Raw genomic sequence first — 18699 nt, 5'->3', positions numbered from 1 at the left:
AAAAAAAAAAAAAAAAAAAGAACTGCAATATGGTATTTCTGTTCTCTTGAATCAATGAAGTGCTTAAAATCGGGATAGTCCTTAGAATATACTCAGAATATGTTAACTGTTATTATGTGGGTTGAGGGTTTTAGGCAACAGTAAACTTGGAGCAAATGGGTATATCTTGTGTCTCTGAAGAAGAAAACAGCCAAACGAGAAACATGGGGCACACCAGTAGCCACAGCAAACTGCACAGATGAGAGCGTCATGCCCAGAGCTCCTAGCATGTAGAAGAACCCTTTTTGCACAGTTCTCCTGTGCTCTTTGAATTGCTTTGAAAGGTAGAGGAATTGCTTCAGAAAAGGCCCTGGTCAAATTGGGTTCCCTTTCACTAGTTCACATACTGGCAGTCTTGGAAAACGTGCAACTCTTCTTACTGAGTCCGCGTGCCAGTGTCTTCCTCATAACTAATGGGCCTGAGGTCCTGTTTTTTGTTTTGTCTTGTTTTTTGTTTTTTATTTGATTGTTTAGAATCTCTTCTCAAAAAAATGTGGACATAAATAGATCTGCGGCCTGTTCGTGTTTTTGTTTTTGAATGTTTCTTTGGCAGAGTTGACAAAAGCAATTGGTCAGCTATTCTAGCATGATAAAATAATGTCATGATTTTAGAATTTTATTTCCAGTTCTAAGTAAATGTTTCGAATATAAAATTGTCAAAAATATTTCCAACCAGGAAGTTATATTTTAATTTCTATTAGTACAGACTTAGCATGCTTTAAATAATATTCACTTTTAAGTCTGGGAGGTTTGGGGGTTAAAATTCAGGGATTCATACATACTGGGCAATTAGTTGCTGTACCGCTGAGCTACCTCCCTAATTAATTAAATTTCAGTTTTAACCTTTTTAAGATAAGTGCATTCACTAAAGAGAAGTTAAAATATTTGTTTGCCCTGGAAATAGTCTTTGCTTTTCCAGCTCTTTTGTGATCCAGATTTTTATTCAGTAAAACAGAAATTGGAAAATGGGGGCCCAGAGCCCTAACCTGTCCATGAAGCCCAGTGCCCAGTGCTGCCGTGAAATGCTGGTTCCCCCTTCTTGGTTTCTCTCTCCAGCTTGATTCACTGTCTCGAAAGACTAAGAAACCTGCGGTGCTTCCCACTTGCTTCTGCGTATTCCCCTCCTGCTCTCGCTTCCTAGCCAGGAATATTATGATCTCTACTATCTCAGTCTTGCTGTTCATCCATCCTGTCATAATAAACGTTACACTTTCACTCTGACATGAACACAGTAGCCTAGGGAAAATGGAAGAGAAACAATGAAAGGAAATGGGATCTGAGAAAAAACAATCTTCTCTGTTAGCGTCTGCTCTGATCGGGCTGACACAGCTCACTTCAACTGGCCATTTTGTCTGCAGTTTACACGCCAGCCATTGCTGAGGTAGTAACTTACTGAGTTGCTGGCTCATGTTTACTGGTAGTGAGTCTCTTGACATAAGCCCAGTTTGTAAGGGATGGGTTCTAAAACTTATTGTCAGATAGGCATGTGCACTTCCTAGAGTATACTCAGCTTATGCTGACTAGACAAAACCACCAGTAACGTACAAATGGTCCCATGAGTGTGTGTGTGTGTTCATGTTGTGTGTACTGAATATTGAACCCAGGGGGCTCATGCAAGCTAAGTATACATTCCAAACATTCACATCTGTATTCTTACATATCTGTTTATGAAACATTAATTTTTTGACTTGAGTGAGAGGTTATGGAAATTGACTTTGTATAACCATTTAATGTTTGGACTGTTTTCTTCTTAGGAATATTTTCCAAGATGTCTTACACAGAGATACTCTAGTGAAAGCCTTCCTGGACCAGGTAAACATTACACCAGCCATGGCCAGAGGAAGTGATGTTGCGTGTTTTCTTTTAAATTATGTCCCACCGTGTCTACAAAATACATACAAAGAACCAAAGAACTAAAGTGTTTATAGCCCTTTCTGAAGTCTGTAAATGAAGTTGCCTTTGAATTATTAATGGGAAATAGCCTGTATATTAACAGTTAAAAACAGCATTCCCCATCCCAGTAATTGTTTTAACTACTGCCCTATCTATTCCTTAAAGGGGTTTTTCATTGAAGAGGGGTATGCTTTTATTTGCCTTAATTGAGTTGTAGACGTGTGTTGAAATCATAGCATCTCTATTATCTCCATTCTAAAATGTTCTGCTGGGTTACACATTTGGAAAGGAGGATGATTGCACGGGGCTTGTTTCTAACTGTAACTAGAGCTTTGTTACAGTACCATTCTGGGAGCCAGGCCAAGGCCCTGTATCCCAGACCTGGCTTAGATAATGAGATCCTCATGTTAACCAGGGCTAGGTCTGGATCCGGGTCTGTGTGACGTGTGACAGTGCAGAGTTAGAGGATCATCTGGAGTCGAGCAATTTCACGTTCCTGAAGCTGAAATGAAATTCCCCTCATCCTCACTTCACACAACCCAAAACAATCCACAGAAGGATTTCTCATAATAAAATAAGGATATATTTTGGTGTAGAATGCAAAATCTCAGTGCATTTTGAGCAGTAAAATCGGAAATCTTGACAAGTGTCAGTGTTTCCAGACCATCGCCGCTGCCACAGTGCTGCCCTTTGGGAATCTGAAGAAGTGGTTGTACTGGGTGACGGGTGTCAGATCCTGTCAGCGCTGCTGTGGAAGCTGCCACATACAAATGTATGGGAACTGCATTGTCTGGTGTCCCTGCAGGTCTTCCACCTGAAGCCTGGCCTGTCTCTCAGGAGCACCTTTCTCGCACAGTTCCTGCTTGTTCTGCACAGAAAAGCCTTGACACTAATCAAGTACATAGAGGACGACACGTGAGTCAGCTCCTCTGTAGAAAACCTTTATGCATTGTGAGGCTCTGTTTCATTCCCTTTGAGCAATGTCTGTATTATAATGTTTGGTTTCTTTGTTTGTTTGTTTTGTTTTATTTATAGGCAGAAGGGGAAAAAGCCCTTTAAGTCTCTTCGGAACTTGAAGATAGATCTTGATTTAACAGCAGAGGGCGATCTTAACATAATAATGGCTCTAGCTGAGAAAATTAAGCCAGGCCTACACTCTTTCATCTTTGGGAGACCTTTCTACACTAGTGTACAAGAACGTGATGTTCTAATGACTTTTTAAACTCGTGGTTTGCCGTGTCTGTCTCATCACGGCCAGGCATGCGGTTACAGCAGCTCCGAGGTGTGAACACGCCCTTCCTCCAGTTGTGCTCTGGACGTAGTCACACTACACTTGTCACTAGAGGTCTGCACAGGGGCGTCAGGTGCAGCGTTCCAGTGAATGTCTCTTTTCCTAGAATAGATGTACTCTCTTAGGGACTTATGTTTACGGTTATCCTAAATACTATTGCTGTCTTTTAAAGATATGAATGGTAGGATATAAACTTGATATAACTGCTGTTGTTTTTGAAACTTCTGACTCATGGTTTACGTGTATCACAGTGAAACCCTAGTTAACTTTTGCAGACACAGTATAAGTTGACTTTCTGAACCTCAGTGTCCCCGCGTGTGTAGGATTACATGCTTCTGCAACAACTGAAAATTAGAACCTTGGAAGTTTTCAGTTCCACAGAAAAGTGCTTAGCTTGACTACGGGTTAGTTTTGGAAGAAGGCGTTGATAAAGCAGAGCTTTGGGTGACATCAAGTGTTAGACCTTCCTTTATAGACTTAGTCCTTCAGATGCAGTCTGTAGAGAAATGCCACACAGTCGTGTGTGCTCACCGACTATCGTGAACCGTGGTGTGCTTTTTGTTGGTTTATTGTTGTAATTTTGTCAAAGGAAGTGACATTTTTGTTTTTGTAATTGTTGCCAACAGTTTAAAGCTAATTTTCATTATTTTTGAGCCAAATTAAAATGTGCACCTCCTGTGCCTTTCCCAGTCTTGGAAATATAATTTCTTGGCGGAGGGTCAGATTTCACTGCTCAGTCGTCTCCATCTGACTACGCTGTGCACAATCTGCCATGTGCCTGGCTTAGAAGTCCCTGTAAAATCCGTCAGAATACGTTTGCTATAAGATCTTCTCTCAAGATCAGGAAAGCTTCTCTCCTCGTTCCTTCCGTTTTCCGTCTGTATTCTGTGGTGTTTGCCATGTTGCCTGCATCACAAGAACAGCAGGAGAAATTTGCCCCCAGTGCTATTTTTCTAGGTGCTATTATGGCAAACTCCGTGGTCTCTTTTTGTTCCTGTAATGTTTGAGCGTCTTGCTGGCTGTGAAATGCTGATTAGCAGAGCCCTGTGCCCAAGCAGTGTTAGCATAGGTATGAACAAGTAGTATCTTATTTAAAACTGTGGATTAACATAAAAGGGAGAATATATTTATTTTTTACAAAAGGGATGAAAATAGAGTTCTTTCTTCACCCACCAAATTCATCAAGAAAAAAAAAGTTCTATTCTGAAAGGTCAGAGTGGTTTTGATATTACAAATCAGAAAAGTGTAGACATCTCAATTTTTAAACACACACTGACCAGGCTGGCTTAAGAACTCCAAGCTGCTCAGTTGTGGTGAAATGTATAGATCCCACCTTTTAGTGTCCCGCACTCATTGCTGCACACAGGAGTCTTATTTAAGTGCTGTTTTCTTTCACGGGTTTACTGTGTTGTTACAGAGAATGTAAGTTGTACAGTGAAATAAGTTATTGAAGCATGTGTAAACACTGTTATATATCCTTTCTCCTAGATGGGGAATTTTGAATAAAATGCTTTGGAAATTCTGGCCTGTGTTAGTTCTTCATTCAGGTAAAATACAGCTGTGAGGGGGGTGGGATTAGTTCCCCATTGAGCTGCCAATCATGTTGAATCTAGACCTTAGTTTTTAATCTTTTCTTTCAAAGAAGATATTCAAAGTTTATGAATGATGTGAGACTGTCACATTTAAAAGAATAATAATAAAACTGCCAAGTATGATAGCGCATGCTGGTAATCCCAGTACTGGGGAGGTTGGGGCAGGAGCATTGGAAATTCAACAGCTTCAAAGACATGGTGAATTCAAGACCAGCCTGGGCTGCATGAGGCTACAGGACCCTGTCTAAAAAGCAAGCTTTCCTCTTAACTTACAGTATTGAATCTTGATTTTTTTTCTATCATACATTAATATTTCACACACAAATTAATTCTTAAATTCTCCTTTGAAAAATTCCCTACTGAGGAGGTCGGAGAGATAGTTCAGTTGGTAAAGGTACCTGTTGCCAACTGTGACAACCAGAATTCAGTCACTGACCTGCGTGGCGGAAGGAAGAAACTCCTGCAGCTTATCCCTGCCATGTGCACATGGACCACACACACGTGCGCACACACATTTGTAAGATTCCTATTCCAGTGATATTAATAGAATCTAAACGAATTTGTTCTCTCTTAGTGATTGGTACAGGTGTCCAACTTAAAATCCAAAAGCTGAACAAAGCACATTCAGGTGCTTTTATTTGAAAAGCAAGAAATGAGATTGACATTTTCACTCCCCAAGAGAAAACGTCTATTCCCAAGTAGAGCAGCGGAGCTGAGAGATTCGCCGCAGCATTGAGTCTCAAAGAAGAAGGCTAGACATGCAGCCCAGAGCCGGAGTGCTCGCAGCACGCCCTGGCCTCAGCTCCTAGCACTGCGGCAGAGTACGGGATTCTCAAATTAGGAAGCAAAACCATGTGAAAGTCGTGCAAGCTAAACAGAAATAGTGCCTCTCACCCTCACGTCACCCTAACTGTTGTGGAATTGCACAAATCGATCTCTCTCCCAGTCTGCTGAGTGGGGTTTGAAGTAATGAAGAGTGTTCCTGGCCTCAATTAACACTTCCCCCAGGACTGGCTCAGTCTGCCACCGTCATAACTGTCATCGTAGATGTGAGAAAGCCAAAGCTTGACTCCCAGCCAATAACTGCTCCCGTTCGATTTTGTCCCCAGCTGTTAAGGTTGTTCCTGAGCAGGCAGCATCTAGCCGAATTCCTCCCTGTAGTGAGTACCCTGCATTGTTAAATTGAAGGGCATTGAAGAGAAATCAAGTCTATGTTCTCGAGCTCTGCTGAGGCTCGTTTTAAAACCACTTTTTATTATAATGTAAGCTTTTACATTGTCATTAGCACGCAGTAATTTTGTGTACGAACTCAGTAGTGTTTCCCTACATGCACAGAGCACAGAGCATGCTGTGGTCAAAAGCCACCTTTTCTCCTTGTTCCCCACTCTTTCCAGCTTCTGTTAATTCTACCTTCGGTAAGTCTCTAGGTCTGCACGTGAGAAAAAACACTCAGTTCTTGTCTTCCTGTGTTATTTCGCTTAACGTGATATTTTCCAGATCCATTTCCATACATCACACTGCAAATAACAGGATTTAATTCTGCTTAATGGCCATATAACACATTTGTCTGTATGTATCATATTTTCTGTATTTGTCTGTTGAAGGGTGTGGCGATTTAAAAGCAGATGGCCACCAAAGGAAGTGGCACTATTGGGAGGTGTGGTCTTGTTGGAAGAAGTGTGTCACTGTGGAGGTGTTGTCACTGTGTGTCACTATGGAGGTGTTGTCGCTGTGTGTCACTGTGGAGGTGTTGTCCCTGTGTCACTGTGGGGCAGGCTTCGAGGTCTTTTGTTTAAGCGTCATCACTCAGCGTCTCAGTCCACTTCCTGTTTCCTGCGAGATGGAGGACTCTCAGCTAGTTCTTCAGAACCATGTCTGCCTGCACGCCGCCATGCTCCCTGCCGTGATGATAATGGACTGAACCTCTGAAACTGCAAACAAGCCACCCCAATTAAATATTTTCCCTCATAAGAGTTGCCGTGGCCGGGCGGTGGTGGCGCACGCCTTTAATCCCAGCACTCAGGAGGCAGAGGCAGGCGGATCTCTGTGAGTTCGAGGCCAGCCTGGTCTACAAGAGCTAGTTCCAGGACAGGAACCAAAAGCTACGGAGAAACCCTGTCTCGAAAAATCAAAAAAAAAAAAAAAAAAAAAAAAAAAGAGTTGCCGTGGTCATGGTGTCTCTTCGCAGCAACAGAAACCCTTAGACAAATGGCATCAAGACTGAGATCCGGAGTGACATCTATATGGATTTATTAGCCTCTGTGAATTGTGTCACAATAAATACGGCAGGCAGTTATCTCTGGCACGATTTCCCTTCCTTTGGTTCTGTCTCCAGAAATGGGGTTGATGGATTATCTGGAAAATCCATTTTTAGGGGTGTGGGTGTGTGTGTTCACATGTGTAGGTATAAATGTTTGAGTGTGTACATACACAAATGGCACGTTCATGCGAAGGACAAGTTGACATTGGATCTCTTCCTCAGTGACTGTCCACTATTTACTGACACTGGGTCTTTTGCTAAACCTGCAGCTTGCAGATTCAGTTGTTCTAGATAGCTTATCCCAAGGGTCTTCTGTCTTCAGCTTCTAAGCACTGGGATTATGGGGTGCCTTCCCAGCTCTTTTTATATGGGTGCTGAGGATCTGAACTGTAGTCCTTGTGTTCCAGATCCATCTCCCCAACATGTAGCAACATCCATGTGTCCTCTACCATGGAGATGGCTTCTGTATCTTAAGGGCTTAGAATCTGTCTCTGATGGAGATAGTGTGGAAGTCAGCAGGCTATGAATTACATGTGATGTCTTCCCCTATGGATGGGTTCTGTTGACTGAAGCAAAGATGACGTAGTGAGGAAGCGAGTGGGATAAACACTTTAATCCCAGTAGCCACACTAGTTTGCCACAGAAACCAGGTAGTAGTGGTGCACACCTTTAATCCAAGCACTAGAGAGGAATATAAGACAGAAGGAGACAGCTCTCAGGCAGAGTCGTTCTGAGGATTCCTGGAGGCAGGATCGCCATTTCAGACTGAGATCAAGGTAAGAGACAGTGACTGTTTTGCTTTTCCGACCTTCAAGCTGAACCCCACTATCTGTCTCTGGGTTTTTATTGATCATGCCATACTGGGGAAACCTCAAAAGCCTAAAAATGGGACAGCACTTATAGAAAGGAAGATGTGGGCCTGCAGAGAGGGCTCAGATTTAAGAGCTCTTGCTGATTTTGCAAAAGACTGGAATCTGGCTCTCTCGCCCACATAGAACAGTCACAGCAGCCAGTGCCAGGCTATCTGGTACCTTCTTCTGGCTTCTGTGGGCACCCATGTGCATGTACATACACACACACACACACACACACACACACACACAATCTTTAAAAAAGGAAAGAATTTCTCAATTATGCCTTAGGGCAAGGGGAAATGGATTGAAGAACAGAAAACATTAGACATTAGGACATTCTGGAATGATTTTTATGAAGAGTGGAACTCAGTCTGCCTTTGATGCCTCTCTATGGTCTAGCCCATTCTCATTGATAATAGCCCAATCTTTCTAATATCATCTGGTTACCTGTTCTTGTTACCAGCTCTCCGTCTCTTACAGACTAAGTCTGAAAATCTCAGGAACACTGTGGGTTCAGCCCTCCAGCCTCCTTCCCCAGGTTCCCAGTCCATACCCTTTTGTCACTTCATTACACCGTTCCTTTGCTGGTCCTTCTCCCCAGATGTGCTAGACAACGAGACCTGTACTTTCCACATTCTGTGTTTTAGTGCCTTGCCTGGGTCTGGGCGCAGGGTGCACTTCAGTGCGCAGGAGTTCACTGAATATAGTGACTGTAATCAGCATTTCCTTTCTCATCTCCAAAAAGAAAACTCTCCTTCAGATTGAGGCAATTGCTCTCTTTATGGAATCAGAGGCTTTCCCCTCCCCCAGAAAATCCTTCATTGAATTTGACACTGAACCAAACCTAACTCTAAAATTTCGAAGATCCTGGGCAGTGATTATAATCTTTTTTGAAGTAGCAATGCCCTATCATTTTCTGATTTGCATCTGTACCTTACTATCTCACCTCTTGCTGAAGTGTTCTTTTTAAATTAATTAATTAGTTGATAAATTGCTAAGCGCATTTCATCAGGCCAGTTAGAGACAATGGGAGTATTCATCTGTGCTGTGTGGATTTGGAAGAAATCTGATCCAGGATTTAGAAAATTGTTCCTGAACCCAGAGTTGGCTCAAACTGGCACCTTCTGGCATTTGCTTGTGGGTGGGGAATGTGGAATGCTTTGAAAACTGAATGGGTTTGTCAAGTTTTAAAATTCCCTCATGGCTAAAAGAAAACAACATTCATTGTTTAAAGACACCATTGTTTGTTTTTTCTCCTTTTCGTATTCTTCGGAGCCGGAATCTGCAAAAGCACAGCATTTTGCTTCTTGCACCCCTCCTAAGACTTTTCTAGAGACCAAGTGAAGTAGAAACCTTTGGGTTGTGCTTCCTCAAGAATGCCAGAACAAACTAGGGAACGTCATTATTGATGTTCAAACTGAGTTATATGTGGGGTGTGTTTCTGTTTGTCATCATAGACAAGTAGAATTGTTGAATGTAGGGGCCCTGAAAATGAGACTTTCAAGTTGCTCTCCTTCCTCAGAGATTTAAGCAGGTATTTAAACAATCTGTGCTGTATCCTTTCTCTCCTGTACCAATAAGACTAGAGCCTACATCACAGGTGGCTTGAAGAGTAAGTGGTCTAATGCATGCAGAATGCCTGCAAGGCAACTGCCACAGAGTAAGTGCTCTCTGAAATTGTTTTGCAAGTGGCTGTCACTGGCATCATTATCGTCATCAAGCAATCTAATGTGCAGTTCCTATGTCTGATAGTTAAATCACAGCAATTCTTTCCCCTTGGCTCCAGGCGATACACATATCTCAGTATCAAGATTATTTTGCTAGCCCTATCCGATTGCTGCCGATTGCACAGTGCGGAGCATTTCCTTAGGTGAAGAAAAAAGATCACTGGAGAAGGAGTGACCGCGTGTCAGGTAGCATCCAGAGACCTCCGATTTCTCAGATATGTCTACTGTGCTCCGTGTGGGGGGTCTCTGCAAACACTAGGCCAGCAGAGTAAGGATCCACGGGAGGTAAGGAGGAAGTCCAGTTCAGCACAACTCAGTTGCTAGAGTCTGACACTGAGCAGTTTATTTTAGGTGTACTGAAGTACAATACAGTTTGGAAAAAAGTTTCCTGGTGGGTGACAAGTTGATCCCAGGTGCACAATAAAGCGTAAGGCACGACTACATCTTTTTAAAGTACATGTGACCTCTCCCATGCAGATGGGTGCTATAGATTAACTCCACGTGTTGTTTCATGGGAAGGATCCGGTGTGATCTCGGTCATACAGACAGCACAGAGATCATCCGGGCTATCAGCTATCTATGGTCCTGGTTGCCATACAGACAGCCCAGAGGTGACCTGGATTAGTATCTCCTGTCCCGCTTTGTGGGAGCATGAGAGAGCCCATAGATCACCTAGGCTACTCGCCATCTCCAGTCCAAGCTTCTGAGTGGAAAACAAGGTGCACGTTTCTTCTGCTGAAGAGACAGTCTGCATGTTTAACATTGCTGGTTCCCTAGTGCTCGCTGTGAGGGCCGAACTTCTGTGCTCCCAACTCTCCATCTCTCCTGCCGGTGCTGGTATCCCTGTCATTCGTCCTGAGTAGCTTGGCAGTTTCTTTCCTTCTGCTCGCCCTTAATTTCACCTACTAACCTCCCTGTCTGCCTTGTCCAATCCGTAACCCATTTCTTTTTCCACAGATGGCAGGGTGAGACAGAACCAAACAGATGTGCGTGTAGCACCATGCACATGCAGGGCTCAGAGGGTTACTTCTAGGGGTTCATTCTTTCTACCTTGGTGAAGCCACATGCTCCAGAACAGCTAGCTGAAGATATCCAGTTAATAAGCACATCTCTTCCCCTTGTGTTGTGGTGGAAACACAGAGATTACAGGTGCAAACAATTGCATCTAGCTTTTTCCCCCAGTGTAGGTTCTGGGGCTCGAACTCGGGTCATCAGTCTTGCAAGGCAAACACTGTATCCTCTGGGCCATCGCTCCAGTCTTAGGATAATCTTTCTAATAGTAAACACTGATCTCGTCACTCAATTGTGTGTGTTTGTTTGTTCTGGAGTGTGTTTGTTTGTTTTTGTTTTTGTTTTATTTATTTTTTTTGTCTTCGTTTGTCTTAGTTTTCTTGTTTTGTTTCTGTTTTGTTGTTGTTGTTTGCCTTTGACCCAGATAAAGCCTATAATCCTTGAAGCCCGTGTCTTTAGGATCAGAGCCAGCACTCTCTCACTGTTCCTCTTCACTGATTCACACGGAACCCAGGAACTTGTAGTTTTTCTCCCGATGCAGCCTGCAGGGGACTTCCTCACAGCCGGACAGCGGGAGGCAGTGGAGGGGGGTCCCTCCTGAGCCCGGATTAGACACAAACCACACCCAAACACCTGTTTTCACAGAGAGACCCTTTTTTAAGCAAGAAAGAAAATGTAAAGCGGCTGTTTTCCCGTTTTCAGGCAGAAAACAGCTGCAAATGACCTTGCAGGTGTGATTCCTAAGAAGAGGAGGAGAGGTCTGTGTTCTGTGTTAGAATGCAGTAGGATGCAGTGGTCAAGGGGCCTGGGAATGGGGGAGAAGGGAAAGGGAGCAGGGTTACCCCACCCCCAACCCCCAGAGACAAAGGACTGCCTCCGGATAGACCTGCCACAGGCAAATGGCTTTTTATAAAGGTAAAAGGGGAAATTCTGTGTTGGGTGAGGTGTTTCATTTTAATTGGGCATGCTAATTAGCTGAACCAAAGGGCGCTTTTGATTGCTGGACTTTGGTAGTCAGTCTCAGGAGAAGGAAGAGGCCAAATAAGGGGGTAAACCTTGGTCAGCTTTAGGAATGCACTAGACATAGGGGATGGGCGAAGGGCTCACCTGCCAGAGTCATGCTCGCCATGCTTGGGCTGGCCAGAGTCCCTCACACCTGCTCTGTCACTAACATGTTCACGTGTTGATGTCACTACCTAGACTATCACCCCCTTCACGAACTATATGCGTTTCTTCTATCCATCAGTACTGACCTTAGGTGAATCTTCCAGAGCCTCCCCAACAGCAGACGTAGAACATTTAGACTTTAAACTTCATGTCGTCTAATACCTAATTACCCATTGTATACTAATAACCTGACTAAATACTTAATAAACTAATGGTCCTGCACACAGGGCTCTTTTTCCGGTCTTTGCTTGCGGCTTAGCACTTGACTCATTGCGGTGCACTGTGGTCTTGTATCTGTCTCCCTCCAGACTGTGAGCTGCGCATGACTGAGCCCTTGTGGTGTACATCCCTGAATCCCCAGGAAGTTCTGAACAAGGGAATGAGTACTGTGTATGTACCATTTATTCATCTCAATCAAAATCTTCCTAACCTCTCAAGTCAAGGGATTTATGGATCTCCCCAGCAAATACACACACACACACACACACACACACACACACACACACACGAGTACACTTTTTTAAAAATAATAAAAATAAATTGTTGAAGTTTCTATGTGAATATCGTTACAGGTGTTTACACCATAGTTTGATGAGTCATTTCTGGCCTTTTGACCCCAGGTGGGGTGCGAGTTTTGTGCCTTGGCTTCCTGTTGGCTCTCAGTGGTCTCCCTGCTGCTGACTGTAGCCATGCAAGTTGGTTGTCCTAGGTGTTCCTTCTGGATGAATACCCAATTGACCTTCCTCCCACGCACATCTGTTGGAGCAGCTTGAGATGTGTTTGCACAGCCCTGGCAGCATCAGAATCAAGCCACTGTAACCGGTAAAGCAGTGTTTTCTCCCAGCGCTCTGCACAGAAGAGTTTTTGCTCAATGCTAAGAACCTTTGATCCATTTCAGCAAGACTTTGTCTCTGACTTCCATCAAATAGGCACTGCTTTCTTTCTTTTTTTTTTTTCCCCTAGACTCTAGCCTTTCTCTAGGGAACTAAGGGGAAAAAAATCTTAAAAATAACTTGACCAAATGAATACATCTGGCAAAAATAACCTCGCTACATAAAATAAACTCTGGGGTTTTGCAATAGCAGCTCCTGCGAATGTAAACAACCCCAGGGCCTACACGAGCTGAATCACTTGCTGAACACTAAGAGTCCCTGGCCCAATTCTGCAAAAATAATGAACACCTTCTAAAACTAAGGGTCAGTGCCTGGGAACAAGAGGGAGCGCGGGACAGGGGCATCAACAGCAGGACCGAAAAGCGCATGGCCAGACACTGAAAATGCCGGCTTTGCCAACCTATTGCCAGGGTGAAGAGGGCTGGACGTGGGCATGACAACCTGTGCGTTCCCTAGGGAAAGCCAGAGAGGGAGCACTCTCATGAAGTCACAGGAAGCCCCTGCAGGTTTCACCATGTGCTCTGTTAACAAGATAATGGTTCCATTGAAACTTTAATAACACACTTGGCCAACGGAGCCCACACGATCATAATAGCCGCGTACCCAGTCCTAGTTCTTCAAGCATTGTGGTATTGTGTTCTTTCTAATGAAGCCCATGCTGTTCTAATGCACTTACACTGAGTTTAGGTACTAGAATAATACTTGCTATGTATATAAGAAGTACAATCGTAATTTTTATTTGTAAAGCTCTCCTTCAAAGTATTTTCTCCCTTTTCAGGGGTATTTAGTTCCCTTTTAAGTGGGAAGCACTTTGCCAATTCCATGTCTTAGGATGACCAAAACTTGGGGGAGATTTGGAGAAAAGAGACAGTTGTTTTTCATAAAGGCTAGGACCCTCTGAAGCATTTGCACTATTCCATAAATGTTGGAAAGATTGGGGTAAATCTTCTCAGTGTATTTCAGGTATGAAGAAAAATCATAGTCATGTTAATAACATATACACTATTTGGGTACTGAATAATGGCCAGGTGCTAGGTCCTTACAGATAATTTTACATTTAACTTTCATAAGTGTAAATACCTAATGAGGGCTGGGTAGTCCAGTAATTCTAAACAGCATGCTGGAGAACCAGAGAGCACTGAACCCTTCATCCATACAAGGCCAGTGCTGACAGCATGGAAGCCCTCCGGAGAATTGCAGGTGTTGGCCCATCACACTTCAAAGCAGCTGGAATGTGACGGCAGCAGACGGTGACAGCAAGCGTGCACACTGTGACACAGAGAAGGATCACGCTTGCAATTCACCGGCAAGCCACCTTCCTCCAACTTCTGTCCAGCCCCTTGGAAGGTGCCATCCACACGTATAGCAGGTCTTCTCTCCTCAATTACTTTCCTAAATATCAACCCTCCCTAAAAATATCCCCACAGACACACAGTTCTATGGGGGGGGGGCTTGAATACCAGCCTCAGTACTCCCTCAAGGCTCAGAATTGGATGTCTATGGTAGGAGAGGATCCGAGGATTAAAAAAAAATAATAATAACTCTAAAACGGTATCTCTGCATCTTCTTTATTTTTCATGTGAGGGGGAAAAGTGGAATGAAGGGGCGTGGAGAAGAAAAAAATAAGGGGAAGAATGAGGAGAAGAATGAGGGAGAGTAAGGGGAAGAAGAAGAAGAAGTAGCAAGGAGAAGAGGAAGAGGAAGAGTACTGGGTGATCTCCACGAGGTTTCTAGTTTTTACAGACATAGTTGGAAAGTTCCATAGTCAAGGACAATGATAATATGTATATCAAAATCACAAAGAGGGCAGGTAGAACCTGACAAAGCAGCACTCTGGAGGAGGGGGTCTGACCCAGGAATGAGCCAACATTCAAGGGGAAGTACCTGACATTCCAAACCACTGGACAAAGTTACTAAATATTCCTGAACCCTGGATTCACCCGTTCTCCTCATCTAATCTTTTTTGTGAGAGCTTTGGGGACACCCAGATTTGTTGGTTAGCAAAGGTGGGGCATGCTGCCTTCCTGCTCAGTGCCTGCCTTCTATAGAAATTTCTATGTGGTCTGTTAGCAGGTAGTTTTGTGGGATTGTCTCTGTGTAAATTTCCCTGCTAGAACAAAGAGTGAATGCCACCACTCCAAGGCCTCGTTGTGTAGGGGAATGGAGCAAAGTCACTCCATTGCCCACACAGAAGTCGCACTGCTGAGATGTTTTGGGAATGAATCCCATTTCAAAGGGAAGAATCATGACTTCACACAGATATGACAGCAACATTTCCAAAAGACAAGTGTTGTCGCAGCTCTGTAAAATGGTTGTCCCATAAGTTGTACACTTGTGGGTTTGCCTTTATGATTCTGTCAGCTGTACATTTACTGTCTAGTCTTGTGGGCGCCAATACAGTTCACTGGTACCAGTCTCTTAATACAATCAAGTTGACATTCAAGACCAAACATCACAATTGCACTGGCCACACCATAACCTGATATGCTATGCTTCCTTCCACGTGGAGAACAATAGCTAATCCTCTTCCAGCTAACTTCAAGAGGAGCACAGTCCTTATTTCTAGTGACAGGAACTGAGATTCCTCGAGGGGCTGGCCAAGACTCTTGGGTAGCATAAAACAAGCAGGCTCTGGGGAGCTTCCGTTGAAGATTCCCTTGAAGAGAAAACAGTCATCACTCTTCTGTTTCCCTCCAGGCATGTTGAATCCACACAGCGGGTTTTCTCAAAGAAGTTCTGTGCAGGGAGTATTTCTTAGAAGAGTCCCCAGCTCGCAGCTGGCACCCGTTCCAGGGCCTGCCTTCTCCGGAGCCTGGGCTTCTTTCCCAGTGGGCCCCACAGCAGCAAACTCTTCCTTTTTGAGACAGAGCACAGGATGCTGTTTATTTCCAGGAGTCTGTTGATTTGGATTCCCCATCAAAGCAACCAGGACAGGTTGTTTATCTGGGAAGCAATTCTAGGAACTGGGAGAGAGAGAGAGAGAGAGAGAGAGAGAGAGAGAGAGAGAGAGAGAGAGAGAGAGAGAGAGAGAGAGAGAGGGAAGATCAGGCTGACTGGAACACAGAGGAAAAACTGAGGCTTTTGGCTGAATACATTTGTCTCGAAGGAGTTTGGCAAGTGGCCATTTCATGTGAGTGGCGCTAATTTTGCTTTGGTCTTTAAGAAAGGCAAGGATGCCTTGTCTGCTGCCCGACTTTGATTTCCCCCTTGATTGTCCCTGGGGGCGTTAGTCTACCTCACCAAGGCAGCCACTCTGCTTGCTCCTGGGTTGAACAAGCTTCTGCAGCTGTGGAAACAGTCTTGTAACAGACAGTGAAATGATACCCGATGTGCACTCGAGATCCTGGAAGCCAGCCATTTCACAAATGCCCTGGAATCAGAAATGCGTTGAAAGCTGTGTACAAAGCTCCAAAGATGTTTACTCCACCAAGCCCTACTCCCGGAACACTCCTAGCGGTCTTACAGGGCTGGTGGGTGAGAGAAGACACAAAGTCGTGAACCTCAGCACCAACAACCTGCAGGGTCAACCTTGAGCAAATCCCCCGGAACCCTACCTACCAAAGTCATTGGGAAGATTAAATTGTAGGTGACAAAGCCCAGCACAGGCACTGACACATGGTAGATGCTCAATAAGCATTAGCTCTTACCTCCATCAACAAAGCCTTTAGAACTACAATAGATGTGGATGGTCTTGGGGTTGGTGGGTGGGGTCTTTCCAACTCTCAATGGTTTTGAGATTTCTCCTATAGGCTAATTGTATTAGAACTCTTTCCATAGCAAGTCATCGGCATCCTACTCAGAGTAACCAAACCACAGGATAGTTGACTTTTCAGCGGTTCCCAGGCGCTACTCCATATAGAAGTTCCAGCAGTGTCTTAGCCATGTTTCTATTGCTGTGAAGAGACACCATGACCACGGCAGCTCATATAAAGAAAACATTTATATGGGGTGTCTTGCTTAAGGTTTCAGAGGTTCAGTCCATCATCATCCTAACAGGGAACACAGCAGGTGCAGGCAGATGTGGTTCTGGGGCTGAGAGTGCTACACCTTGCAGGCAATGGGAATTTGACTGAAAGCCACACTGAGGGAAATTTGAGCAAAAGAGTCCTCAAAGCCCGCCCCCATAGTGACACACTTCCTCTGGCAAGGCCACACCTCCTAATAGTGCCACTCCCTTTGGGGGATTATTGTCTTTCAAACCACCACAGTTGTTAAACACTCTGCTTGTGTCCCTTCAGTGGCTTCTCTTGGTCTCTTCTTTTCCCATAGTAGTGGTAGATTTCCTATATTTGAGGGGGGAATGGGGGAGGGGAGTGGGGGACAGAGAGCTCCAGTGTGCACCACTCTCGGTCGGTGAACTCCATGGGTGAGATATAAATACCCAGAAAGGAGGGCTCCTTCAGTTGGTCCCACCTGGATTGTGACAGACATTGTGCCTGAAAGCGAGGAAGGCCTGAAGTCGCTGCAGCTTGCCACACTGCACGGTCTGGGGCAGCATGTTCCTGCCAAGAGAGAGTCTAGGGAAGGGTTACAGCGAACACCAGCCATCAACCCAAAGTAAGAGGCAGGGCTTGAGGTGGGAGAGAAGAGGGCTTAAAAACTTGTGGTTGATAAGAATGTCACCCTGTGGGGCTGGAGAGATGGCTCAGTGGTTAAGAGCACTAACTGCTCTTCCAGGGGACCCGGGTTCAATTCCCAGCACCCACATGGCAGCTCACAACTGTCTGAAGATCCAGTTGCAGGGGATCTGACACCTTCACACCAATGCACATAAAATAAAATTAAATAAGCTATAAAAAATATTTAAAAAAAACAAAAAAGAATGTCACCGTGTTGCTGGCCAGTTTTATATCAACTTGATACAAGCCATGTTGGAAGCAAGAACCTCAATTGATAAAACGCATCCATCGTATTGGCTTGTGGCAAAGCATACGGTGGTACATTTTCTTAAGCGATAATGTGGGAGGGCCCAGCTCACTACTGGCAGTTCCACTTCTGGGCTGGTGGCTCTGGGTGCCACGAGAAAGCAGACTGAGCAAGTCATGAGGAGCAAAGCCTCTGAGCTCTGTTCCTCCATGGTTTCTGCTTCAGTTCCAGCCTCTGGGTTCCTACCTTGCCTGCGTGCTTGCCCTGACTCCCTTCAGTGCTAGAAGGGTTACCTGGAAGTGTAATCAAACTCTTCCCCTCCGAGTCGCTTTTGGTCATGGTGTTATATTAGAGCAACAGAAATCCTCACCAAGGCAGCCAGCCCCTAAGGTCACGCCAGTCTGGGGAGGCGGGATTCATGTACAGCTTCTGCAGGGCCAGCAGAATCCCAGAGTTCCACCCAGGCACTGAGTGTAGCCTGCCCTGTGCTTCTGAACAGAGCTGTTCTGGAACAATGGGAGTAGTCAGCACATTCATCTGGTGTCAAACAAAGCCTGGCTGTGTCACCCTCTTCCCCTGTGCCCGCCTCTGAGAAGTAATCAGTGCTTTAGGAAGAGAAACAGGAAATGTCCTATCAAGATAGTACATACTAGATGTCTTGAACCAAATGATCTCATAGAGACTTTTTAAATTAACTACTGTAAAAGTAACTTTAAAACTTTCAAGATTTTTAGTTGCATTTTTATTTCCTGTGTGTGTGCACTCATAAGCACACAAGTGTGCATGCACATGTTCAGTGCTATAGCACATATGTGGGGGTCAAAGGACAAGCTGCGGGAGCTGGTTCTCTCTGTTTACTATATGGGTTTCGGGTCATTGGGCCATCAGACGTGGTGGCAAATGCTATTCCTCTACTGAACCATCTCACTAACCCTAATTGAAAGTTTTTTTTTTTTAAGTAAAGAAGCAGAAGAAAAAATAAAATAAAATGACCTATTTCTATCACCTAAAAAAACCTTTTTATCAATATTATGTATGTACTTGTCCTTTTCTACGTAGTAACAATGTAGCATTTTTAAATAGCAAAAGTAGGATCCTACAATACT

The 18699-nt window shown here is 44.3% G+C and overlaps 1 protein-coding gene across 2 annotated transcripts in view; it reads left to right on the top strand.

Annotated features, from left to right (window-relative positions):
* LG5H9orf72 (linkage group 5 C9orf72 homolog) overlaps positions 1-4739 on the top strand; it is a 29931-nt gene extending 25192 nt beyond the window's left edge. For both annotated transcript variants that reach the window (XM_013351944.2, XM_005361978.3), the window contains exons 9-11: positions 1794-1851; positions 2738-2847; positions 2968-4739. In XM_013351944.2, the coding sequence (XP_013207398.1) occupies positions 1794-1851; positions 2738-2847; positions 2968-3154 (355 nt within the window). In that variant the 3' untranslated portion in view covers positions 3155-4739. The remainder of the gene's footprint in view (positions 1-1793; positions 1852-2737; positions 2848-2967) is intronic.
* The last annotated feature ends 13960 nt before the right edge of the window (positions 4740-18699 follow it).

This window comes from Microtus ochrogaster, linkage group LG5 (assembly GCF_000317375.1).
Source record: "Microtus ochrogaster isolate Prairie Vole_2 linkage group LG5, MicOch1.0, whole genome shotgun sequence".
Classification (NCBI taxonomy): domain Eukaryota; kingdom Metazoa; phylum Chordata; class Mammalia; order Rodentia; family Cricetidae; genus Microtus; species Microtus ochrogaster.
The sequence above is the reverse complement of the archived record's forward strand: the minus strand, read 5'-3'. Positions and strand labels throughout refer to the sequence as shown.